The sequence below is a fragment of the Haemaphysalis longicornis genome, unplaced genomic scaffold (genome assembly GCF_048455015.1).
Source record: "Haemaphysalis longicornis isolate Haplotype H1 unplaced genomic scaffold, Haemaphysalis longicornis Haplotype H1 scaffold_14, whole genome shotgun sequence".
Lineage (NCBI taxonomy): Eukaryota > Metazoa > Arthropoda > Arachnida > Ixodida > Ixodidae > Haemaphysalis > Haemaphysalis longicornis.
The window spans coordinates 37,059,343-37,086,687 of NW_027526245.1; the positions used below are offsets into that span (position 1 = coordinate 37,059,343).

A 27,345-nucleotide genomic window follows, 5' to 3' on the forward strand; every position below is an offset into this window, starting at 1 on the left:
CAGTCAGAAAGGTTAGGCCGGTTCGTCTGCGAACTGGTTGCCTCCTGTCTTATTTCTAGGAAGGCGTGCGAATTCGTAATTTTTGCTTGTGTGCTTTTTTGTGGTGATGGGTGTCGTAGCGTTCTTGTGAGCTGCACTATATGATGGTCACTTCCACGTGTATCTTCTAACCTGTCCCATACCGTTTCCCCGACTCTATGGGTGAGAGTGAGGTCCGGGGTTGTGTCCCGTTGTGTACTCGTTCGCACCCGAGTGGGCAGGTCTGGTGTGGTTTCTAGTGTGAGGCGGTGTGTGGATCAACTCCCACGGTAGCCTTCCTTTTTGTGTCTTAGTGATACCGCCATGCTGTGTGCGACGCATTAAAGTCTCCAAGTACGATGACTGTTTCCCATACAGCGGCTTTCTTGGCTGCCATGATAACTGATTTGAAGTTGTGATTGTGTTCCTTAGGGCTACTATGGGTATTAAAAATGTGTATTCTACGATGGGTGGGATTTTTCAGGTATACTGTAGTAAAATCGTTGGAATGTTAATGTAATGAAGCTGTTTGGGTTGTGCTAGTACGTTTCGCTGCACTAGAATAGCAGTGTTATGGTTATCTTGTGTCCTAAATGTCTGATAACCAGTGAATTTTACTAGCTTTCCGGGTCTTTTCAGCGCGTTGGCATCGGGTGGAACCTCTGCCTGTTCTCTTAGGAGTTGGAGCTCCACCCTCTTACGGTGAGAACCGCGGCAGTACCACTGCCATACTACGAACTTTTTACGGGAGGTTCCCATTGGTAATGTTAAGGTTTTGCGTAGCCGCGCGGTTGATCTGAGCCATAATGGTGCTAATGAAATTACGCATGTGCAAGGGCATGTCCTCACTAGTGGCCCGCATGTCCGCCTGAGTGCTCAGCACAGTCCCAGTTATATGCGTGTACTCCCCTTTTCGCCTGCATGCGTACGCTCTAGACTCTCAAAGCGATTATCCTGGACAGTTTCCATTGAGAGGGAGTCCTCATTTGAAGGCGTACTGGTCGCTCTCCATTTGGGAGGGGGTGATACTTGTTCGGTATCTGCATTTCTTGCGGAACGCAATGCGAGGTTTTCTTCAGCGCTGCGTTTTCCGCTTTAAGTGCTGCCAACTCTAATCGCATGGCCTGCAGTTCCCTAGCGATATCAAAGGATGGAGATGGGGAGGAAGAGTGGAGGATGTGGGGGGTATTACTGCAGGTGATAGCGACAATGTTGACGAGTTGATGGAAGGGTTACCATGGGGGTGATTGACCAAGTGGGGAGATGCACTGGGATTGCTCACCTGCTGCTGATAGCTTCTCTTTGAACCGCTGGTCGAGCGAGCGCCTTGAACTGGGGAGTTCTTGACCTCCTGGCTTTGCCATTGTCTCTTCTGTTATGTGTGCAGCGCGTCTTGTGAAATGGCCTGAAGAGGCAGAAAGTCGCTTCCATTCTGAACTTTATTTGAAAGGTCTTGTGCCTTGGCTGCCATTTGGGCGTAAGTGGTGGGTCTTGGACGTGGCAGGAACCTTCTGGGGCAGTCCGCCGTGGTGTGAGGTGGGGTTTCTCACAGACTATGCATTTTGGTGAACATAGGTGCCCGTCCGGGGTATTTGTCATGCCGCAAGAGGCAGAGCGGGGGGACAAGGACTGCTGCGGACAGACGTACTTGCGATGTCCAGGTCGCCAGCAGCTGGAACGCACTTCGCTTTTGCGTCTCCGAGCCTTGCAACGGTAGGTAGCCGCTCGATACCTCACCCAGTAGGGGAAGCGAGGTCCGTCAAAGAAGATTTGAACCATGTTGGACGTTCCGAGGCACCTGACGGCCAGAATTTTCAGTTCAGGGTAGTAAGCAAGTACACCGTGGAAGATTTTTTCAGCACTGTCCATTTCCGGTACATTAAAGATCATTCCGAGCGAGGTGTTGGAAGGTACCGGCACATGGGTTGCCAGTTCGTACCTACGTTCTTTCACGAGCAGCTTGTTGAGTGCGACGTACTGGGTAGATATACTGGGTAGCCACCGGGCGAAAGCATAACAGAATTCTTTAAGGATGAGTCAATACGGCCAAAACATTTCGAAAACACTAGATCTGAAAACAAGTGTTATGCTTGTACGCATCGTTCAGCAAAAAAGACATTAGGGACATTCGAGGCGAAACATTAATGCGCAATTGTCACTCGCAGTGTCTTTTAATTAAAATTGATCGGTTGCTGGACTTCTGCTATAGGAGATCAAAACCACGCATTGAAAACAATGTTTTAACCCAAAAAAACAAAAAGCGCCCCCAGGAGGCATTCCAAAACGTTCTACACTGGCAAAAGGTTCCAGTTTATGGAACGAGCAGCGGAACGCGGAAAAATTGTATTGAATTCAGTAAACCTCTATTGCGTTTATTGTGGGGAGAGCCATATGGGAGAGGGAGAGTGTGAGAGGGGCGCAGGTATGAGAAGAGATGCACTTACGCGACAGGCCGGCAGAATGCGGTCGTTCGACGACATTTGCAGGAATTGAGCATATACGCGGCCGATTTTTTTATAGTTATTTAACGTGTGCCTTCATCCTGTTGTCTGTATTTATCATGTTCTTTCATTTTCCCGCTCACAAGGCTGGTCACAGTGCACTCATACACCCTGTCTAGTGGATTCCGCTTATTGCTGGAGAAGGGTTGCTGTCGGGTGTACCGTATGCCGGACACGATGCGCCTGTCAGGAATACCAGCTCTCTGTAGTCCGACGCCGACGCATGGCCAAACAGAACGCGAAGGCGAGAGCGGAAAACATGTCTTGCTTCCTGGAATCTTCTGTCAACCACCGAAAAAACAGACAGCAGAAAATGGAGCGCTGTGTTTGAGATCGTCAGTGCGCTTCACTTATTATTTATTTTTCCGGTGACTGAAAGAAGGTCCTTCCCAAGGATACGACATTCTCCCATAAATGAACACAAGAAAAACGTGTTTCATAAACTCTTCTTCCGTTGCCGCCGTCCACGGAACACCCTCGCGGTCTCATTGCGTATGTCATGAACAGCTGCAGGCACCTTCGTGCTCGCAAAAAAGGAAAACTGCAAAACCTTCCACTTGTGCGGTAGAAGCCTACCAAATGGTGAACTCCAGTTCAAATTGAAATGCCGGCAGGCCGTGATTTGAATGTCCTGTGGATGAATGCCGTAAAGTCGTCAGCGCACATGCCGTAGACATGATGGCAAGAAAAACGGATGCATTTGTATACAGTCAAGACCGTTTCTTCTAATGGATTTATTATTGAACAGAGTGAGTGAGTGAGTGAGTGAGTGAGTGAGTGAGTGAGTGAGTGAGTGAGTGAGTGAGTGAGTGAGTGAGTGAGTGAGTGAGTGAGTGAGTGAGTGAGTGAGTGAGTGAGTGAGTGAGTGAGTGAGTGAGTGAGTGAGTGAGTGAGTGAGTGAGTGAGTGAGTGAGTGAGTGAGTGAGTGAGTGAGTGAGTGAGTGAGTGAGTGAGTGAGTGAAAGACCGGCCAACAGACTGACCACAGCTGACAATGTCCGCACTAATTAGGGTTGAAAGTTGGGCTAGTTGGTGTTGACTTGGAACCATTTCACCAGCGAAAAACGGGCAGGGACCCAGAAAGAAGTAGACGGGAACTCGCTAGTCCGGTCTACTATCGAGTGTCCCGTCTACTTCTTTCTAGGTCCCCGTCCGTTTTTCGCTGGTGAAATGGTCCTCAGCAAGTTGTTCAATGATTCAGCACGGGTCGCTGAGAAAAGGTTAAAAAAATGCGTAAAAAAGATACGTAGCAGAACTGACGGAAACAACTGAGGCTCCTAACACGCAAGGCAGTACGTGTACTTAATAAATCACGAGCGGAACTAAGCCTAAGAATAAAGGTCAAAATAAGTCTAATTGATATACGCCCGTATGATAGGCGACAACAGGCAATGCGCACACTACGTTGCGTCCAAAAGATAAACCGCACAAAGCAAGTGCTGTTTCACCCTTTTACACAATTTGCTTGCAAAGAAGGACTAAAAAAAGAATTTCAAATCTTCAATAGAGCCCGAAATAACATTTATGTGCGTTATTTTTGCGAATATAGATTGCATTTTCTATTCCTTCGTGGGGAATTTTCTTGGCGTGACTAGTGGTTTAAAAAGCACCATTATAGTTAGGCGCACCGTTGAACACAGGAAGATCTACAAATAATGTGGTTCAATGTATTTATTGGTTTTATGGCGGGAATGTTTTGTTGTTTGTTTTGTGCTTGTAAATGATGAAATGAGGCAGTTTGGGTGCGCGAACTCAAAGCTATAAACGTAATTGCAGCTAGCACAAGGCAAGCGTCATTACCAATACGTATTGAAGTCTTGATCTAATAATCTATTAGCTGACAGAGCCTTACTTGGAGCATGCTTAGGCTTTCAACCAAAAACACAATTTGCTTTATATTGTAGCGACAAGACGTTGCACGGGTGGATTACAATTAGTTTATTGAGGCGAACTTGTGCCCACAACGTAAAAACACCGACCGTTCCGAACGTCTCCCCACGAGCGTCTCCTCCAAAACTAGCCCCGCCGCACGAGCGCGCATTCCACGTGGCTTCGTGGAACAGCGCCACGAGAGCGTGCTCCCAGTGACGTAGAGGCTCATTGTGGGAAAGCTTTCTTCGCGGCATTGCTCCCCTCGTTAGCAGCATCGCCCCGATGCTGTGGTACAAATAAGGTGAGGAAATTAAGCCAGAAATAAATAGAAACACAAAGGAAAAAATACGAGCAAAGCACGAAATGTAAACCCAAAGAAGAAAAAAAAATGAAGCTAGTCTAAAAAGATAGCACATCAGTGTCCTGTGCAATGAAGTCTTGAGTGGATCTACCGCGCATAGTATGGCTTCATGCGCACAACATGCACGACTTCTTTGCCGGGTGATCGTCCGCGAGCTGTGGAGCGAGAACCGCGAGGTACAAGTTCATAGGTAACGTCACTGATTCGGCGGGTCACTTCATAAGGGCCAAAATACCGCCGGAGAAGTTTTTCTGAGAGTCCACGGCGGCGGATTGGCGTCCACACCCACACGAGGTCTCCTGGCATGTACCTTGTAGCTCGGTGGCGGAGATTATACTGTCGCGCGTCTCTTTCCTGCTGGCGCAGAATGCGATGCCTGGCCAGCTGTCGTGCCTCCTCAGCCCGTTGGATAAACTCTTCAGCTCCGTTGTCACCTGAGTCGCCATCATAGAGGGGGAGCATGGCATCGAGTGTTGTCGTTGCTTGACGTCCGTAGACCAGTTGGAAGGGTGTCCTCCGCGTCGCCTCTTGTACAGCCGTATTGTATGCGAATGTTACATATGGCAGAATTTCGTCCCATGATTTGTGCTCCACGTCGACGTACATGGATAACATGTCAGCCAATGTTCTGTTCAGACGTTCCGTAAGCCCGTTGGTTTGTGGGTGATATGCGGTGGCCTTCCGATGGTGGCTCCCCGTCAGCCTGAGGACGTCTTTCATCAAATCGGCGGTGAAAGCTGTTCCCCTGTCTGTAATAATAAATCCGGGTGCGCCGTGGCGTAAAACAATCTCGTGCACAAAAAACTTTGCCACTTCTGCTGCTGTTCCTCGAGGAAAAGCTTTGGTCTCGGCGTACCGTGTCAAATAGTCCGTTGCTACTACTATCCACTTGTTACCAGAGAAAGACATCGGAAATGGTCCGAGCAGGTCCATTCCAACCTGGTAGAACGGCGTTTGTGGTGGTTCCAGCGGATGAAGTAGTCCGGCGGGCTTCAATGGCGGTGTTTTGCGCCGCTGGCAATCGTGACAGGTCTTCACGTAGTGTTGCACTGTGGGAAGAAGCCTCGGCCAGTAGTATTTTTGGTGAATTCTCGCATACGTCCGGCTAACACCTAAGTGACCCGCTGTTGGCTCATCGTGGCAGGCCTGTAAGATTTCTTCGCGAAGCACTGAGGGTACGACAAGAAGGAAGGCCTCTTTGCTGCTGTCATGGTTCTTTTTGTATAGCACGTTTTCGCGGAGGCAGTAGGATGACAATCCTCGAGCGAAGGCGCGCGGTACGTCAGTGCGTTTTCCTTGAAGGTATTTGATGAGTGGGCCTAGTTCCGGGTCCTCACATTGTAAGTCGGCCATTTGGGATGAGTCTATCGCCCCAAAAAGTGTTAATTCTTCATCGTAATCATAGGACTCTGCAGGTATCGGTGCTCGTGACAAGCAGTCAGCGTCGCTGTGCTTCCTTCCAGATTTATATACAACTGTTATGTCGTATTCCTGAAGTCGAAGGCTCCACCGAGCCAATCTACCCGAGGGGTCTTTGAGGTTGGCGAGCCAGCACAGGGAGTGATGATCGCTGACTGCTTTAAAAGGCCTGCCGTAAAGGTAGGGCTTAATTTGGTGATCGCCCAGACGACGGCCAGGCATTCCTTCTCCGTGGTGGAATAGTTTGCTTCGGCTTTTGAAAGGGTGCGACTCGCATACGCTACGACTCGTTCGGCGCCTTGTTGCGACTGAACAAGTACAGCTCCGAGGCCAACATTGCTAGCATCAGTGTGAATCTCCGTGTCAGCGGTTTCGTCGAAATGTGCGAGCACTGGAGCTTCCTGCAACCGTCTCCGTAGTTCCTCAAAGGAGCACTCTTGCTCACTTGCCCATACAAATGGCACGTCTTCCCTTGTAAGCCGTGTAAGAGGTTCAGCGATCCTCGAGAAACCTTCGACGAACCGTCTGTAGTACGCGCATAGGCCTAGGAAGCGTCGTACAGCCTTCTTATCGGTAGGTCTGGGGAACGAAGATACCGCGGACGTTTTGTCAGGGTCTGGGCGGATACCTTGTTGGCTGACTATGTGGCCGAGGAATTTAAGCTCTTCGAAACCTAGATGACATTTTTCGGGCTTTATAGTGAGATCTGCAGATCGGATTGCTTGTAATACGCCTATTAGTCGTGTGAGATGTTCTTCAAACGTGGCCGAGAACACCACCACGTCATCTAGGTAAACTAAACACGTTTGCCACTTCAATCCGGCGAGGACAGTGTCCATCATCCGTTGGAACGTTGCAGGGGCAGAACACAAGCCGAAGGGGAGAACTTTGAATTCATACAAGCCATCAGGTGTCACGAAGGCCGTTTTCTCCCGGTCCCGCTCATCGACTTCTATCTGCCAATATCCTGATTTGAGGTCCAATGATGAGAAGAATTTTGCATTCCGCAAGCGGTCTAGTGTGTCATCAATTCGAGGTAAAGGGTAAACGTCTCGTTTTGTCACACTATTCAGTTTACGGTAGTCCACACAGAAACGCAATGTGTTGTCCTTCTTTCTTACCAGGACTACGGGTGAAGCCCAGGGGCTTTTCGATGGCTGGATGACGTCATCCATTAGCATTTCCGTCAATGCCGCGAAGATTGTGACGGGCTTGGACTCGAATAGCGGCGTCGCATCGGTGACGGTGATCGGTTGTCGCGCCGTCGCTGCGGAAACCCATTTCGACGTTCGGCCAGGTAGCTTTCGATTTCGGCGGGGCGCTCACCGTACCTCGGGCGCGGGGCGTGTGGAGGAAATCCACGAAGACCAAGTCGTCGGTAGGGACAAGCTCTGTATATGTGGCTTGCCTCGCCGCAATGGAAACATAGAGGTCGCTGATCCGGCGTGCGCCACTCGTCGCTCTTGCGAGGCCGCCGTGCCTCATCAACAGTCAGCATGGCGCGGGGTCGGAGGCCCAGTGTCGTTTGCGGTGTTGCGGCGGCAAGTGTTGGGGCAACGTAGCGATCCGACTACCTCAGGGCTGCCGCATATGAGGCAACCTGGGTCTGTTGTTGCGGGACCCCGTACGGCTCCTGCGGCACACCATACTGCCTTTGTGGGGCTTCATACGTCTCGGGCGCTCCAACAGCTTGCCTGACTTCGCGGCGTATAGCCTCCGCAAGGGGCATGGAGGCTTGAAGCTGCTGGACTCCGTGCAGCTTTTGGAGTTCCTCTCGAATGATCGACCTGACCAACTCCCGGAGGCCGCCGTTTCCTTGCTCCACTGAAGGGGCGTCGCTCGACATAAAAGTGATGTCCCGGCTGTACTGCCTCGCTCTTTGGAGTAGGGCCCTTTCAATTGCTGTGGCCTCAGACAGAAATGCGCGGACAGACTGCGGAGGATTGCGCACCAATCCAGCAAATACATCCTGCTTTACACCTCGCATAAGGTGTCTCAACTTCTTTTCCTCAGACATAGCCGGGTCTGCGCGCCGGAAGAGGCGAGCCATGTCTTCTACGTACATGGTGACGCTTTCATTTGGCCGTTGGTTTCTAGCTTGAAGCTCCGACTCAGCTTTTTCCCGACGATCCGTGCAGGCGTACGTGGCCAAAAACCGGCGGCGAAACTCGTTCCACGGCGTCAACGTGGCCTCGTGGTTTTCAAACCACGTGCGAGCTGACTCTTCTAAGGCATAGTACACGTTATGCAGCTTGTGTTGCTCGTTCCATCCATTAAAGTTCGCAACGCGTTCGAATTGGTCGAGCCAATCTTCTCCGTCCTCGAAAGAGTCCCCATAGAAAACTTTTGGTGTGCGGGGCTGGTGTACCACGAAGTAGGAAGGTGCCGTACCGGTACCGGAGTTCACAGTGCTGGCGTCCCGCGTGGCCATCCTTGGTCTGCTGGTCATAGGCTGGAATTCTACCGGTAACCCTCGCAGTCGCCGGCTGGTTCGTTCGTGGACGGGTGTCAACTCCGTGGCTGAGCTTGTCGCCGGGCCTACACAGGGGGGGGTGGATGTAGAGCGCAATTGATCGTTCCCCGCACCTCCACCAGTTTTGTAGCGACAAGACGTTGCACGGGTGGATTACAATTAGTTTATTGAGGCGAACTTGTGCCCACAACGTAAAAACACCGACCGTTCCGAACGTCTCCCCACGAGCGTCTCCTCCAAAACTAGCCCCGCCGCACGAGCGCGCATTCCACGTGGCTTCGTGGAACAGCGCCACGAGAGCGTGCTCCCAGTGACGTAGAGGCTCATTGTGGGAAAGCTTTCTTCGCGGCAATATGATATGTCTTGTTGACACACTGCTTTTTAAACCTTGGTCGTTTAAGTTCGTATCCGCTTTATAGACATAAAAAATCCATTCATTCGGATTTCATTGTACCAGAGACAATGTACGAATTATCGCGAGTGCGGCAATAACAACTGACAAATGCCTTAACATCACCAAGATTATATAATTTTAAAAAGTCAGTGATCGTCGTCTGCTTCACGGAGGTAATGTGCGAGACAATCACTATTTTACGAACTTCCTCTACGGCGAAACCATGCAAATTTCTTGAAGAACGCTCAACGCATGCGCGGCCTCCTTCAATGTGTGGTCCGGTCATTCGTCGTAATCACTAGGGTCTTCGTCGGCCGGCTCACCTCATCCCGTACCGACCTCAAAGCTGCTTTTTAGGTGCGTCCTTGATTTCTACTTGATTGATTGTAGGGTTTAACGCGTCGACGCAACGCAGGCGATGAGGTACGCCGTAGTGGAGGGCTCCGCATTAATTTTGACCACCTGGGGATCTCTAAAGTGCGTCAACATCTCGTACACCCGGGCGTTTTCGATTTTCGCCTCCATCAGAAAAGCAGCCGCCGTGGCCGGGGCCTTGATTTCTGCTGCGAATTCGAATTAGCGGAACCGCGGCCGGAGCGGAATGCGCTGCCGTTTCGCCACCTGAATTTGGCAGGGAGTCCAAATTAACCGAATTGCGGCAGAATGTCCGAAGTGATCAACGTTCGGCCCAGAACAACGAAAAACTTGGACGGGACCAAACGCCGTGTCCCAAGTGAATGACATTTCAAACTTATAGGGGAAATGGGGGGCATAGACGTGGTTTTATTGAACTGATTGGTTCGGCTTCCCTTGCGGTAGCTGCAGCTGTTCAGTCTGCATCCGCATACGGTTTACTATGTGATGACAGATATTAAATTTTGCATGTCAGTGTGCAATGTGAAACGCGTGATATTATTGTCACGCGCATGCTGGAAGCGTTAGGCTAAAGGCGCAGCATGCACAAAATGGCCAATGACATCGGAATCAGGGGCAGAATTTCTCACGCAGCGTTTTCCCATTAAATAATCCTTTAAATACTTCACATCGCAGACGGTACATTCAAGGCAAATTGGTCGCAAAAGCTCTAGTCGTGCAAGTGTAATAATGAAAGTAACCTCGCAGAAAATGATTTCGTGTAACAACTGTACGACAGGAATTTCACGGAAATAACCATGATCCGTTCTTTATAGGCCCAATTCTATTCTGTGTAACTTCTGCCGCTCCGACGCGTCGACGGCCTCAGACCTCAGGACCTCAGGTGGTGCCCTTGTGATAGAGTAAAGACATCCAAGTGGAGATTTTGGGTCGATAAACGGAGCTGTTGGCTTTGAAGACCAAGCATCTTAAATACAAAAAAATCAGCAGCGGCTTAGCTGGGCTATGCCAGGATATACGTAGCGTGAGCTATGTTCAGGTGTGTATTGTTACCTTTCCTGGTAGTCTAGGATAGGTGATTATCATGCTTACTGCTGCTTCAACGACACACACACGGTATACGCATTATGTGACACAAGTATATTTATCAATCGGGTCCGCCGCACCGTCACCAATTGCCGCAGAGCTAAGCTAGTTATGCAGTCGCACGCCGGTGTTGCTGCGACGCACGAGCCATCGCTTCCGCACCCTGCCACCCCTCGCATGACTTCAAGTGGACCGGGCCGCCAGGTGCGGAACGGAGGTCGGCGAATACGCCGAGCTCGTGGGTTGTGTGAGAGACGCCGGGCAGCGAGCAACGTTCTGTGTGCCGTGTGACGACACTGCTGCTCGCGCATGCGCAGCACGGCTCTCAAGGAGCCATGCGACACTGCTGAACCTCGGCCAGTGTATCTCACGCTACAAAAAAACAAGCTGTTTTGTCAAACGCAACCCACATGTGACTTTACAACCACTCAAATCTTACACGACGCCGAATGTGTCAGTGTAATGATCAGGAGTCCAACTAGTATCTCGCACCAGACCTACGACTCGCTCCGTTGCACGTTGCCAGCAGTTGTATTTCCAACACAAAGACAAGACCACGAAATGAAAGACTGGCGAATAGTTCCCAGGACCCAACACACACAGACGGGCAGTTACACAAAACACAAGTCTCTGGAGAATGTTCTCGCGGCGTCTCACCAAACCCCAGTCCCGGCTCGGATGTCCGCGTCGGTGACTGGCCGAGACTGCTGAGAAGTTGTGTTCCTCGGGCCTACGCCGCGAGACAAGCGGGCACCAGGGCTGTTTGAGCGCTCCTCCGGAACAAGGACGAGAGGTACGCCATGTCTTCTCGCCGGCCTGGAGCTTCGGTTAGCCCGTCTCCTTTTTTTTTCCTCGTCTTTCTCCTCTTCTCACAGCCTGATCCAGCCATCTGAACGTCCTAGGGGTTGGCCACACACGCTTTCGGTTCACCTTACCACAGTCAGCATCCATTGCCGAACACAGACACTCAGAAACTTGCCACGAACGAATTCCATTCTAGTTGCTGTTTGAATTGTTGGCGGCCGGTAAAAATGCCGATTCCTTTGTAGAGTTTCTCTTCTTAGTGCCATCACAACCGCGAGGTCTTGGTTACTCTTGGCACGGTTACCGTATAGCCGGCACGGACGTTGGTGGAGCATGGAGCTGGAAAATTTCAGACCCGGATGTACGGCACCCGCTAATCCCGCCGTACATAAACACGTGCCTGCGATTCAAACTAGCATGTTGTGGGAGCTGTAGGATTACATTGTAGCGACGTCGGCAGGCTCGAAGCACTTGACATGAAAGAAGCCGCACACAGCGCACCTGGTCTCGGACGGCCCCTTCTCTCAGATGCATGCGGCCACGGCGAGGGCAGCCACTGAGTGCATACGCAGTAAGAAAACGCAGTCTCTGCAGGAGAAAGGCATAGTTCAATTGCCTGGAATGAAGTTCGGCAAAGGAACGTTTTAGCGACTAGTGGAAAACTTGCAATGGTTTGAAGCCCGAGCTTAAACCACAATTTTGCTCGCATCACTCCCGCAACGGAAAAAAATAAAAATAATATAAACGTGCGCCATTGTTTTTAGGGCAAACACGATGCAGGTGCCACAGAGAAGTTTATGATCTGGAATTAATCTGAACTAGCATTTTAAAAAAACGGTATCAGTAACCATTCGGATAACTGAAGGAAACAGAGGCCTGCGCGGAAAGTTGTTATCGGAATCTTCAGGAAGAGATTTGGCGTCTAACCTAGCTGGTTTTTTACCTACACATATCTTTTTTGTATGACTCGAATTTCACTCAAACGAGAAAATTTCTGCTCGTTCTACTGCTTGTGTGTACCTCCACTCCAAGCTATGTTCTTCCAGGGACGTTAATCTTCATTTTCTGAAGTTTCTGTGAATTTACTAGGTTGCGCGGAAGCGTGATGGGTGGGAATTTGCCAACTTACGATTTTATGAGGTTTAACGGCACCAGTTTCAAGGTCGAATCACTAACTGTTTTGTAGCTCAGCTCTTAATGACACACGAATCAGCATTTTTCCAGTAATAGTCATTACTGTTACTGCGCAAGACAACATTATTTGCTGTAACCACCACTTCTTTTGTGAACGCTGTGTAGCCCTTAGACTAACCGAAATATCTCGCAGTAAACCATAGTTAAGATGGTGCTACAGACGACTATATCAACGCGCCGAGTTTCATGTGGTAGTCATTATTAGGTACTTTACAGGGAAGGCGCAAATATTTTGGGATTCCCGCCTGGTGTCACTCCATCAGTTTTCCAGGGTACAGTATCGTCGCAAATAAATTGGTTTAGCTGTTCTTTTGCCTGAACTACTCAGAAAAAAATTATATCTCGGGTGACTCTTCAGACAACGACTTGCCAATAAAGTGTTTTCGCACAGCTGGTATATTATAAAATTGTCAGTGGCAGTTTTGCTACACTGTGTAGAACAAAGTGCTTTTCCTGAGCCATTCCGGATGAATTATCAATTTTAATTAAGCCACGTGAAACGCACAGGCCCATATTTGTGAGCTGAGATAAAGCTCTACACCTTCGAGGCTGGATAGCATGTAAGCCAAATCGCAGAGAGAGAACAGCCGTTTTTGCACGCTCATTTGGTCTTGCACTTTTTGTACAGTGTCCTAGTCAGTACGCTCGGGAAAACTTTTCTAAGAATTGCAATTCAAAGTGCATTTATCAGCCATACTTTATATTGGATTTGTATTGGTCTTCTAGCAGTTTGGATATCCAATTATTTGACTGGAGATCAATGTCGATGAATTTATTTGGCGCCCTGTTATGTCAAATTCCTGGCTGGAGTTGAAAAACTAGGCCAAAGGGGCAGATGGTAGCGAAGTAGGAAGCAATTGCTTGTTTACAAAAATTGCATGTGCCTACAGCCTAAGGGGCTTTTTCGCTTTGCGACTGGCTGCAACGTCGGGGCGCAGCTTTTCTTGTTTGCCATTGCTCTAACCGCGCTGAGAAATTTTGCGAGACTTTGGTACGGTGATTTCGTCAGAAAACCGCTCGCAGCCCTTATCTTGCTAGTACGTTGAAAATATTTCACTGCCCAAATGAATCGTAATTTTGTGCTTCCTCGGATATAAGACAGCAGCAACATTCCTTTTTTAAGTTTCTTGGGGGTTGGGGAGCAACAATAAATCTTACTTGTTGGTCGGGTGAAACAATCCCTGAGAGGGAAGGACACGCCTTTTGATTACAGAACCCAGCGAGCTCCGTCCCTCCAAAATTATTCAGATAACATTGTTGGTCACATTATTTGTGAGTAGTGAAAAAAACTCCCACCTCCCCTCGCGGGAACCCCTGTGTAGATGCGACGCATAGGCGGAGCGGCTAAGGGACTGCGTTTTATACCGCGCATAACGTTGAGGGGACTGCGTAAGCCGGTCCCAGTCGATGACGACGTTGGCCTACTTGTAAACCGGCGTGGACTCTAGGTGTTTGAGCCAAGCGTGGATGTTGCTTCCCCGGAGAACGGCACACCGGTTATATGCGCAGCGCGCCCGAAGGAGAGGAAACCGCGGAAGAGAGAGTACTGCACATGCGCCGGCCCCAGCGCGTCTGCCGCGGCTATATAGAGCCTAGCCTCCCTAGCGGCTATGACGCAACGTGCCGCGGCTATGACGCAACACAATCCAACACAATCCACTTTAATCCAATACAATCCAAATCCACTCCAATCCAGTTCAAGCCAAGCCAAGCCAATCTAATCCAAGCAAATCCAGTCGAATCCAATCCAATGCCCCTCGCGAGAGAGTGTTCGCTATGGGAGAGGAGAGGGGGTGAGCGGCGGAGAGCGCAGCTGGCGCGGCGAGGAGAATGGGGGAGGGGTGGACAACGCCGACGACGACGACGACGACGCCGGAGGGACAAGGCGAGTGAATCAGATGCTCTGCATCTAATATTCGAAGGCAAAGTGATAGTCCTGTTGTCTATCATGCTAACAAAGTTCAAACTAGAATATTCGGTCAATATTCCGAATAAATGCGCGTTTTAGGCTGTATCAAGAATAATTACAACGACGGGCTGGTTTCTTGTATGCTTTTTTGTGTTTTGGTATATCATGTCATCTTACTCTCACCGTAGGAAAACGGTAAAATTTATTACAGGACTGCGCATATTATGTGGAATTTCGGAGACGAACTGTGACTTTTTGTTATTTTGGCGTCTAGTACCACTGCATGTAGAACTTGTAGGGGGCATTCCCCGTCAAGCCCATTGTTGGCTTTTTGAATGTTTGAATGTCCCTGGCATCATTTGATATTGAAATAAATATATTTTATCTTGTATCTCATCTTCTATTATAGAGGGAACCGTATCGCTGTCAGTGCCCTTCCACCGAACTAGTCGTTACCGGATAAACGGGACGGTGAGCGCCTGAATGACTGCAGCGACACCGTGGTGACGGTGCTGGCTATAAAAATCACAGGGCAAATACACTTTGCAAGCTAACAATAAATGAGAGGTCTCAATTGGGTTAATAAACAAATTAAAAATAAAATGTAACTATTAAGCAATTGCGCAATGGTCGCCATTTACTTGACTACAAAACAATTAGGGACTACAGTAACGCTAATTTTGACGCAATTAACTCGGAGCTTGCAAATTTTGTCGATTCATATTTTCCGCAATTCTGGGAGCGTAGCATTGATGATAATTGGTGCTTAATCAAAGATATAGTTAAAAAACTAACAGATAAGTATATCCCACTGCGTCGATTGGCACAGCACAAGTCGCCGTGGTTTAACCCAACGCTTAAACGGCTTCTTAATAAAAAAAAGCGCATCTTTCGCAGCTACAAGCATTCCAGATCGAGCAACAGACTATCCTCTTATCTCTCCGCAGCTTCAGTATACAAACGCGCTCTCTCAAGCGCGAAACACACGTTTTTTACGCAAACACTTCCTGATCTATTAAACACTAATCCACGGAAATTTGGGAACGTGATTACCATGCGCCGAACCAATGACGTACAATTAAGACTACCCGATGATACACCTGTACCCTCTCACCAATGTTGCACCGTCCTAAATAACACATTCTCCCTGTCGTTTACAGATTCTACACCAACAACATTCCCTTCTTGTTGCACCGTACCGTTTGAACGAATGAATGATATTACAATCGAATCAGAAGGCATTGCTAAACTTATTCGTAAGGCCAAGCTCTCATCCTCCTCCGGTGTCGACGCCATTAACTACAAGTTTCTAAAAAGCACTGAAGCATACTCATCCATTATCTTGTCATACATATTCTCACAGTCTTTACGAAGTGGCGCCCTTCCTTCAGACTGGGGTATCGGCAAGGTGGTCCCAGTGCACAAGTCTGGTGATGTTCATTCTCCCTTTAACTACAGACCAATTACCCTCACTTCTGTTCCGTGTAAACTCCTCGAACATATAATCTATACTAATCTTATCAGTTTCCTCGAATCAAATTTCTTCTTTTCACCATACCAACACGGATTTCGTAAATATCATTCCTGTGAGACCCAATTAATAGCCTTTACCAATGACCTTCTTTCGGCGTTAGATCACTCGTTGCTCATTGACTGCAACTTCATCGATTTTGCGAAAGCTTTTGACACCGTATCCCATCAACTTCTTCTCTTTAAGCTGAGCAAACTTAACCTGGACGCGAGCATACTTAAATGGATTGAGTACTTCCTACATAACCGTACCCAATATGTCAGTGTCAATGGTTACCAATCCAACCTTCACCCAGTGACGTCCGGTGTGCCACAGGGGTCAGTTTTAGCCCCTCTCCTGTTTCTCATATATATTAATGATCTTCCTGAATCTGTTTCTTCTTCCATACGGCTGTTCGCTGATGATTGCGTAATATATAGACAAATTACTAACCAATCCGATGTCTCTTGCCTTCAATCTGACCTTAACAACATATCTGCGTGGTGTGACCGCTGGATGATGAAACTTAATACTTCCAAGTGTAAATCGATGAGAATTTCACGGAAGACTACTCTTCATGACCCTGCTTATTCTCTGAATGACTTGCCTTTATCCCCCGTCAACAGTTACAAATACCTTGGTGTCTACATTACTAATGACCTCACCTGGCACACTCACATTCAGCACATAACCAACAATGCCAACCGGATGCTTGGTTTCATTCGTCGAAACTTTTCTCTCGCCCCTACCGCACTAAAATTGTTGCTTTATAAAACGCTAGTACGGTCAAAAGTAGAATACGCATCATCAGTTTGGGATACACCAACTAACACGCTCATTTCCACACTCGAATCACTCCAGAATCGCGCAGCACGACTTATGCTTTCAAATTATTCCCGTTTAGCTAGTGTCACGCAAATGAAATCTTCATTACATCTTCCAGATCTTTCGTCCCACCGACAACTATCTCGTTTATCACTCTTTCATAAAATTTTTTATACCAATGCAATCCTTAAAGAAAGTCTTTTCACTCGTCCCAGCTACCTATCATCTCGCATAGACCACGATTTGAAAGTTGGCATACCCCAATGCAGGACTAACCTTTTTTATGATTCTTTTGTACCCAGAACCAGCAGGGACTGGAACCACCTTCCGGCCTCTGTTGTATCAATCACAGATCATTTCACTTTCAAAAACGCACTTCTTGGCTGTGTAACTTGAGATTGCTTGCCATTTTCATCCATTTCTTGCTTGTTACTTGATTATTATTATCTTTGTACTTTGTACCCGGTCCTCTCTCTAACGCCTGAATGGCCCTGAGAGTATTTAAATAAATAAATAAATAAATAAATAAATATTGGTCAACGCTATAAGTGCTCCATGTTTAGACGTTGTGACACCGGCTTTAGTTTCAGTTTACAAATTCCTCTTTCTTTAGCGTAGCACTCCGTATTTACATTCAGAATACAGTTAAAACTGGATTTATCGAACTTTTATGTAACGAATTTCTGGATTTAACAAAATTTTTCAATTCCCCATTTTCCGCCCCATTGAAATTCATGTCTTTACGACCTCTATGTAACCAAGACATTGCGACCGTTAACCCTGATGTAAGGAATTCGCTACGCTGATGAGGCATTGTTTCTTGCACCTTTTCTGAAAAATTGGCTGCATAAATGCATTGATTTAGCGAACATCGTCCGCACCGCAAACTAAGATGCGTTTCCAGTGTCAATGCGGTGTCGGTTGGGTGCTCGGCGTGCCTGTCGACGTGTAGTCGCCAGTCTTCACTGCTATCTGTGGTGTCGGTTCGTCGGTGATGAGTTCTGCTGACAGAAAGTGAAAAGGTTTGTCTTTTCAAGACAAGCTCGCAAGTATAAATACCGTCTCTCTCGTCGAGAAAAAAGAACGTCGCCGCCCGGTACAGTATCCCAGCTACTACCCTCTTAACATTTATGAGCTCAGAAAATAGTATCAAGTTTCGTAAAAGGCGCTCTTTCAGTATACGTTTGGTCCTTGAAATGGGTTAAGGCATAAATTATTGTTAAGCAACGTTTGTGAATACGGGGGAAGTGCCCTTGATTCGTTGGAGTGCCGTTCAGTAACTAAATTTGTGGGAAAGCAGCACGCGCAAATCACGCCGCTTTTCCTTGCGAAATAAATCCTTATGGGTTAGTTCGCCATCACTGAAGTTTAGCATTTTGGTTCCGGTTCTGCTTCGTTCACTCGAGCTTTAACTCGAAACCTGCATGGTACGAATACCTGGATGTAACAAAAAATTTCGAATTATCGCCAACTTCCTTATATCCAGGTTATATATGAATTATGTAATTATCTTTCCCGCATTGTAATATCAATATGTTTATTGGGCGTTGTTTCTTCAGCCATTTCATAAATAATTCCCAAAGTGCTGACATAGAGGAAACTCACAAATTCCCAGAAATTTATAGGGACCGTGTTATGGTCGAGCATGCGAAAATAACACTGACGTGGCCCTCGGTATGAACTACACGTCGTAGTTTTGGAGGTATGAATTTCAGGACTGGTGTCCGGCCGCCGCGTGGCCTTTTACCCTCTCGATTGTAACCAGCGCGGATGCTTTGGTTGCTAAGGCAATGCTGCTAAGTGAGCCACTCAACCTGCACCGCGCAGGACCTTCCAGAAAGCCATTTCGGAAAGTGGACGAGAAGATACGGTTCAACTATGATATCGGCAGTACCAGGCGTGAATTACAAGCAAATCAAGCCGTCATTCAGGTAACAAGAACTTGGCACGCAATTTACCACTTTTAACTTTTCTCTTGTCTGCCAAAGTGACCCACGTCATTATGCCTCATCCAGTCATGGGTGGGGCAGCGATCGTTAACTGATCGCTCATCTGGAATCGTGTCTTTATATCCCGCAGTGGGTGTTTCAGAACAGAAATACGGCACTTGAAACGTATCTTTTTTGTCAACATAATAGCAGCGAAATAGCTATTTGGTTAAGCAAGCTACTATCAAAGGAATGGAATCCTACGTACGCTCCCTCCTGCCTCAACCCCGTTCTCCCCGGTGAGAATGTCGCTCTGTGCCCAGAGGCGAACCTTTGCGCAGTACCGATACCGTTCTCTGAATACTGCCCGTTTCCGCATGGTGGGGTGCAACAAAACCAAAACAAGAAATAACGTCCTTCTCGCTGCTGCCAAAATCCTTCTTGCTAATTCCACACGGCTTCATGACACAGCACTATTTTGTTATTTGAACGCCCCTGAAGAGTTCCAAATAGCGTCTGAGTACTGTTGCTATCCCACATAAAACACAGAGACGCTTACGCAAGAGATAACCTTTGCGGAGTAAGTTTTTTGGAGGTTCTAACCTATTCATCATTTATGCAAGCAGTAGTGCTGCAGTTTCTAACGGCGTCCAAGAGTTCGCGCGCCTCACCAAGCAATCCATTTATCAGAACGACGATCACTGTGCTTTATACTTGTATTTTGGTTTGAGATAATTTAATCGCAGAGGCCACAAAGAGCCTGAAGGAACTGCACTGTACTATGGGGCAATCAGCATTCATGCCTGCAACAAACTTATGTTAGCCTTTGCCGGGGCTCATAGTTGAGTAGGTCGTGTCTTTTCTTACCCTCCTACCAACTCTAATGGCACTCTGTTTGAAAGGAGGGTCCCAAGGGCCTTTGTCGAACAGGGGCGCCAGCGACGAAGCTTAAAAATTGGAGCACGACTTATACAACGACACACAAAAGACCGGCGGGACAAGCACTTGTCCCGTCGTTCTTTCTTGTGTAGTTGTTTCAGTCGCGCTCTACTTTTAAATCATTATGCACTAACTTGCCCAAGAGCTTGTTTTAGTCAGGAAGTTCGTGTAACTGAGTGGCTACGCAAACTTCTCAGCTTGGCTAAGCAAACTGCGAAGATTGCGTTTCGAAGCACTAATGAACTTGCCCCTTTAGACTTACATCGAGATGCACCCGGTCGCGAAGGGCTGCTTTAATATCATTTGCGGGTGGCTCTACGAATAAGGATTTCCGAATAGGCTGAAGTGCAAAAAAGGAAACCCGGAAAATGCTGCATAAGAAGTCGAATACAGGTAACGCCATACATTTGTAATCAATGGAAAAGTATACCTTCTCTTGGGTGCCCCAGGAATAAAAGAACGCATTTTAGGCAGCGTTTCAGCTTTGTTTGATACGCTGATTTTTTTATTTTTGCAAGATCCGATGCCTTTGTTTAACTTGATCCCTTTGTACGGCTGACTCTAACTTGGATAAATTATCATTATATGGACGCACATAGTGTGGTATTACTGGGTAATTTACCGACCAAATGCTTTAGCATGTTTGGTGTGGTGCATACTGATGAGCACAAATTCGGCAATCTGGTATACACTTAAAGTTGGATGTAACTAAGTTGACAAAAATTCCCAATTTTATGTTACACGCAGGCCGCTTTCGTTACATGCAGGAAATGAGTCAAAGCTCGCGTGAATAAAGCAGAAACGAAACCAAAGTGCTAGAAATCAGTGATGGTGAACATACCCTTCAAGGATTTATTTCACAGTGAAAATCTGCGTGATTTGTGCCCGCTGCTTTCCCACAACCTTAGTGACTACACAGCACTACAAAGAAGCAAGATCACTTACCCCCGTATTCGAAAACGTAACGAAAGTATCACTTTTGCCTGTTTACACTTTTTGCCGCCTTAACCCGTTTTAAGAACCAAATTTGTGCAGGATCGAAGGGCGCCTGTTCTTGAACTTGATGCCATTTGACGGACTCAAAATTGTTGAAACAGTGCTAGCTGGGATAATGTACTAGGCACGACGGCGTCTGTCTTTTTCGCTGGCGGAGACGGCATTTAAAATTGCTAGCCTGTCTCTAAAAGACAAAATGTTTCGTTTTCTGGCATCAAAAAGTCATCATTCACGCACCGACACCACAGATAACAGTAAAAAAGCACGACAGCACGCCTAATGAACGCCGCACTGACGCAGTAAACTCAGAGTAGTTTCAGGTGCGAGCGAAGTTCGCTAAATTAGTGCCTTTCTCCAGCCGATTTTTCAAGAAAACTGCGAAAAACAGTGGCTCATCAGCGCAGTGAATTCGTTACTACTACTATTATGTATATATTATTGCCGCAAGGGCGTCTGAGGCCAAAAAGCGCCAAGACAATGTTTGTTTTCTCACATTTGTGGTTAAAATGTGATGGCGATGATTGTGATGTACTCGATAAACTTAGTGTATATATGGGTGTAAAGGGCCCTTACTCTAAAAAGTGAAGATGAATAAGATGAGAGGTAACAATGATGATGTTTAAGTGTGTGCTGGGAGCGCCATAACAACAGGGATGGCAGTGACGTCCCTGGCATGTAAGAAAATGCTCAGAACCACCCTCACTATTTGCATTGGGTGGCCCTGATGTCACACATGGTATGAGATAAGTGCTAAAAATCCAATGTCAGCGAGGTAGGCTAAAAGGCGTTCACTTCTGATGGGGGGTTGATCAGATAAAAACAATGATGGGTGTAACGGTATCATGTAGGTGTATGGTTCGGGGAAGTGTTGTTTCCTTGCGTCATGGTATGCCAAGCATTCAATCAATAAGTGGAAGACTGTAAGTCTTCGTCCGCATTTCTCACAAGATGGTGGTGGGGTTCCGTTTAAAAGATATGAGTGAGTAGCGTGTGTGCGACCTATTCCTAATATGCATATTGATATTTCTGTGAACCTGTTCCGTTTCTCTGTGTTGTATTTCCCTATTTGTGGTTTTATAATGTGCAGTTTGTTTTCGATTTGTGTATCCCACTGTACCTGCCAGCGCCTCCGAAGCATACTCCGAACGAGTGGTTTCATGTCTATGCAGGGAACATGTGGGATATCTAAAACACTGCGGAGAGCCGCAGCGGCATTCTGGTCCGCAATTTCATTGCCCGAAATTCAACTGTGCCCACGTACCCAGCACACTACTACAGTTACTTTAGAGCGTAAGCAGACATTATGGATTTGATAAAATGGTTTATATTGAAGTTTCTCGTTGGTTTTCCTGGATGGAGAGCTACTACTACACTCAGGGAGTTTGTAAAAATAATAAAACTGTGTATTCTGGTTTCTGTAATGTGTTACACAGTGGTTAAAATGCCGTGTTCTTCAGCTGCAAAAATACTGGTATTTTTGTGCATTGTTTTTGTGATACCAAAGTTTGGGCTATTTGCAGCGCATGACACAGAATGGGCGGACTTGGAGGCATCTGTGTAAAACGTTGTGTAGGGCAATTTGTGTCGTAGGTGTAGGAAGTGCTGCAAGATGAATTCTCTTGGTGCAGTGCTTTTGTTAATGGCTCTAAAAGATAAATCACAAGAAATCGGCGACATTTTCCAAGGAGACACAAGGTCTGTGATCGAAGTTTTGTAGGTCTCTCTAAAAGAAACCCCTAGCTCCTCGGCTTGCCGTTTCACTCTCAACGAAAAAGGCATAGATATAGAGGGCCACCTGAGAAACGAGTGCATGGTAGAGGTGTCATTGACAATAAACGAAGAAGGGTGATTTTTTATGGATGTTGCCTTCATGGCATACAATAGGTCTGTGTATAAGCGCGGGTCTTCCGGGCACCACTGGTCACATTCCACATATAGGCTTTGTGCAGGACTCGTTAGGAAGGCTCCTGACGAAAGGCGAAGCCCAAGGTGCAGAACAAAGTCAACCATTTTTAAAGCGGTTTTCGAAGCTGACCCGTATACTAGGCTCCCATACTCCAACCTCGACTTCAATAAACTGTTGTAGAGACGCAGCAGGCACACCTTATCTGCGCCGTAGGAGTGGTGGGACAGGACTTTTAGGATATTCATTGCCTTTATACATTTTATTTGGAGTAGCTTTATATGTGGAATAAATGACAGCTTTTTATCTAGCACAATCCCTAAAAGCTTGTGTTTCTTCTTCACAGGCACAGCTACTCCACTGAGCTGGACGGTGGGCTCAGGGTGAATACCACGCCTCTCGGAAAATAATACACATGTGCTCTTCTGAGGATTTAGCTTAAAGCCATTTTCATCGGCCCATTTTACGAGCCTGTTTGTGGCAAGTTGTAACTTCCGTTCACAGATAGACAGGTTACAGGACCGGAAACTGATATGAACATCATCCACGTAAATGGAGTAAAAAATGGTACGGGGCAGAGCTTTTCCAAGTGTGTTCATCTTAGCTATAAAAAGTGTGCAACTAAGTACTCCACCCTGAGGAACACCGTTTTCTTGCATATACAGTGCGGATACTGCAGCCCCGACCCTCACTTTGAATGTTCGTTCAGACAAATAGCTTTCGAGGGTGTTAAGCATATTCCCACAAATACCAAACGATTTTAGGTCCCGCAGGATGCCGTAGCACCAGACAATGTCATATGCTTTTTCTAGATAAAAAAATATGGACATACAAAAGTGCTTGTTAACAAAGGCATTTTTCTCATAGGATTCAAAAGCGACAAGTTTGTCTGTTGTTGATCTGCCCGACGGAAAACCTGCCTGGCATCTTTCAAGAATCCAACTGTATTCCAGGAAGTACAGTAGCCTTCTGTTGATCATTTTTTCGAACAGCTTCCACAAGCAGCTGGTCAGGGCAATTGGACGATAACTTGAAACACAGGATGCATCCTTTCTCTGTTACAGCATTGGCACAACGATAGCCTGTTTCCATGCTTTTGTAAAGTGCCCAGCACGCCATATTCTGTTAAATGAAAACAGAAGAGTATTCATTGTATCTGTATGAAGGTGTTTGATCATGCCGTAAGTAATATTATCTGCACCTGGCGCCGAAGACTTGCAACCAGCCAACGCAGTCATGAGCTCGTGAAGGGAGAATGGAGAGATATAGGAGCCATTTGATTACTTGTGGTCACGTATGGACTTACGCTCAGCTGACTTCTTGTAGTGTATAAATGTGCTTGTGTAATGTGAAGAGCTCGAGACGTGTTCGAAGTGTTGTGCCAACGCATTTGCCTGGTCCTCTAGGGTGTCACCAGTGGTGTTGACAAGGGGTAAGCCATGTGTACTTTGTCTCTTTAGTTATTTTATCCTGTTCAAAACCTTTCTTGTATCGGTGAAAGAATTTATTGAAGTTAAAAAGGACCTCCAGCTATTGTTTTTGGCCTGACGGCGAATGCGCCTTCCCATGGCTTTGGTGCGCTTGAACGCTACAAGGTTGTCCGCAGTTGGGTACCTGCGAAGAATGCCCCACGCCTTGTTCTGTGCTTGGCGTGCTTGTCGACACTCTTCATCCCCCCAGGGCCACCTTAGGTTAATTGTGTTACCAGAAATCTGGGGAATGAAGTTCTCTGCAGCGTCAAGGATATGTGCCGTGATAAAGCTACAAGCTTCATCAATACCCAAGTGTTCTATGAAATTGCGTGTGAGTTGAGATTTCTGCTAAAATTTCTCCCAGTCTGCAGCTGTTTCTTTAGACCTTTTAGTTGAGATGGCCGTGTAGGGGTCTGTGTCTAGGCATCTCAGGAATACTGGGAAATGGTCACTTCCGAGCGGTTTTTCTCCACGTGCCACTCAACGAGTGGAAAAAGAACAGCAGAACCGATTGCCAAGTCTATGTGTGAGTAAGTGTTGTGTGTGATGTTATAATATGTAGGCTGTTATTTGTTGAACAAACACGCACCAGAACATACTAGGAAATGTTCAATCAAGCGGCCACGAGCGTCAGTTCTCTCAGAACCCCAGAGTTTGTTGTGTGCATTTAGGTCTCCAACTGAGATAAATGGTTCAGGAAGCTCATCCACCAACAACTCAAATTCTGAGGTAGACAATTGATGACCCAGGAAATGTATAAGGAACATACTGTAATCAGCCGACCGAAAATGATCGCGCGGACAGCAACTGCCTCAAAGGTGGTGAATAGTCTAATGGACTGGGAAGGAATGGATTTTCCCGTCACAATGGCAACACCGCCAGATGAATGAGCAAAGGCATCTCTATCTTTCCTGAAGACAGGGTATTGTTTAAGAAAGTTACTTTGCTCTGTATTTACGTGTGTCTGTTGGAGGCAAACAATACTGGATCGATGTTTATAAAGGAGTTCATATACATCATCTAAGTTTTTTATGAGACCCCTACAGTTCCATTAAACTGTTTTCAACAGCAATTATGGATTAAGGATAATAAAGATGTAGTTGTGAAGTTGCCTATTTTGGTTCATGTCAGTGAGTCTTCTTTAGGGCCTGTGATACGAGGAGGTGATTTTTTCCACGGCCAATAGTGCTGCGGCACTCATTTTGTGCCTGCTGGGAAGGTTGAGATGCCGAGGTGAACATGTTCTCGACTGATAATTCAGGTTGCACCGAAATGGTGTCCTTCCGACATCCACCTCTTGGATTGGTTCCTGAGGTTGCCGCAGGCTTCTTTGTTGGAACCTGCGGTGTGGGCAGGGAACGAGTACCTGTGGGGCCCCCTGAGTTCATGCTCTTAGTGCCCTCGGGTGTCGTGTGGGCCAATGGAGCTGGACTGGAAGAGGCCGGACCAGTACCAACAACGCCCGTCACCAAGTTCTCCACGGACTCCGCAGTAGTGGTGGTGTGCTCGGCTGTGGATGGCAACCCAGCAGGAGGAGGAACCACCAGGGCCTCTGCTGTAGAGGCAGGAGCTGGTGGTTGCTCGGAGGGGGTTAATGACAGCGACACATCAGCTAAGCTGCATTGTGTCGCAGTACTAACCAAACGTCGCCCCAACCCCCGGCGGGCGGCGTCTGCATAGAATGCAGCAGAAAACATCTTGTGCTTTTGGCGTGCTTCAGGGAAACTGATATTTTCGGTTACTTTGATCTGAATGATCTCTTTTTCTTTCTTGAAAAATGGGCAGGATTGAGAGTATGCAGCGTGTGAGCCACTGCAGTTCGGACATTTCATGATTGTGTTTTTGCAGTCATCAGAAGAGTGATCGTTTTCGCCATATTTCGCATAGGTGAGCTTGCCACGGCAATCTATAGTTCAATGACCGTAGAGTTCCATGACCGCTGACATTTAAAGCATCGCCTCGGGTTTGGCATGTAGGCGCGTACACGACAGCTAAGGAAAGCTGCTTTCACTGTTTCGGGCAGGGTAGAGCTAGCAAATGTTAGGATGGTGTGTCTTGATCTCTGCTCCATCTCTTCTCATAATAATTCTACGCACGCCAACAACACCTTGGTCATGCAGTCCCTCACGGAGGTCATCATCTGTCTCATGGAGGAGTTCTTTGTCAGAAATAACACCTTGGACAGTGTCTGGCGTGCGGTGTGGCGTAACTGTGATAGTCAAGTTGGCAATTTTTTCTTGCTTTACGAGGTTCTCGCTTTGGGTTTTTTGCATAACTTCAACAAGGAGGTCTCCAGAGGGCATCTTTTTGGCATTGTAGTCTTTTCCAACAGTGTTTTTAATACACTTGGCAATGAACAAGACTGACAGGTCGGTGATAGGTTTGTCATCGGTAGAGTGTACAACTAGGTATTTGCTGAAAGCTGCCTGAGGTGGTTGGGTTCGGAGTGCTTCAGTGCGACCCCTTTTAGGAGGTCGATAAGGGTATTTTGCGGGAGTTCAGAAGATAGCCATACGACATGGAATCAATTAGGTGGCAAGGCCAGTCGTCCACCACTGAGTCCAACAAGGGAACGTGGCTGTTAAGTACACCTTAACTGTACCTCGCCACAATAGCCCTATGCTCGGGATCTAGGGTGAAGCCTTCGCACAGGGTTAAACCTCGCCGCCTGGAGAAAAAAACGGAGAAATAAAAAAGAGAGAAGATGACAGGACAGGGTTAGGAAAGACAATAGGAAAGCAAAAGAATGAAGAAGAGGACAGGAAAAGGCGACTGGCTGATTCCCCCCAGACCGGGTCAGACTGGGGGCACCGTCTACAGGAAGCGGGGGCCGAAGGGGTGTGTTGCCTCTGCCAGGGGGCCATGAAGGTCCAAAACAACCCTGGCTTTGGCTCAGCCACCAGGATGCCCTTTTCCCCGGACACGGCAAAGCCACGCACAGCCGAGGGCGTGGGTGGGTCCAACCCATATGGGCTCGGGGTCCGCGGTGTCACCACTACCATCACCTTGAAACGCAAGGCGCCCCATCGGGCAGCGAATTCGCTACATCAAGGTTAACCGTCGCAAAGGCTTCATTACTCCTGGGTTGCAAACACATACGTTTCAATGGGGCTGGAAATGGGCAAATGAAAAACATTGTTAAATCCAGGAATTCGTTTCATAGAGGTTCGTTGATTCCAGGTTCAACTGTACCGTAAATATTCTAGTACCTAGCTACAATTGTTCGCGAGCAAGTAAATTGATTCCCTTATGTCGTCTGCTTCTACCGCAACACCTTGTCGAGTGGTATATAATAGTGATCCATGTACGCTACAGCACGTGGCATGAGAGGACATCGCCATAACTTATCTTTATCACTGAAAGACTC

At 47.3% G+C, this 27,345-nt stretch overlaps 2 protein-coding genes across 2 annotated transcripts in view; both read right to left on the bottom strand.

Moving 5' to 3' along the window:
- The window catches only part of LOC144165047 (uncharacterized), a 176,018-nt gene that overhangs the window by 35,445 nt on the left and 113,228 nt on the right, over positions 1-27,345 (bottom strand). The gene's annotated exons all lie outside the window — the stretch shown is intronic.
- LOC144165328 (uncharacterized) lies at positions 7,741-27,005 on the bottom strand. The gene is made up of 3 exons (XM_077695443.1): positions 26,984-27,005; positions 25,345-25,488; positions 7,741-8,756 (listed from the first exon to the last, which is right to left on the bottom strand). Exons 1-3 carry the CDS (start codon positions 27,003-27,005, stop codon positions 7,741-7,743), a joined length of 1,182 nt encoding a protein of 393 aa, XP_077551569.1.

Coding starts and splice junctions, on each gene's coding strand:
- LOC144165328 (XM_077695443.1), bottom strand. CDS start 27,005: ATGGGGCGCCTTGCGTTTCAAG. Junction 25,489..26,983: donor GGGGCGCCTTGCGTTTCAAG/GTGATGGTAGTG, acceptor TGCCATCCACAG/CCGAGCACACCACCACTACT. Junction 8,757..25,344: donor GAACTCAGGGGGCCCCACAG/GTACTCGTTCCC, acceptor AAACTGGTGGAG/GTGCGGGGAACGATCAATTG.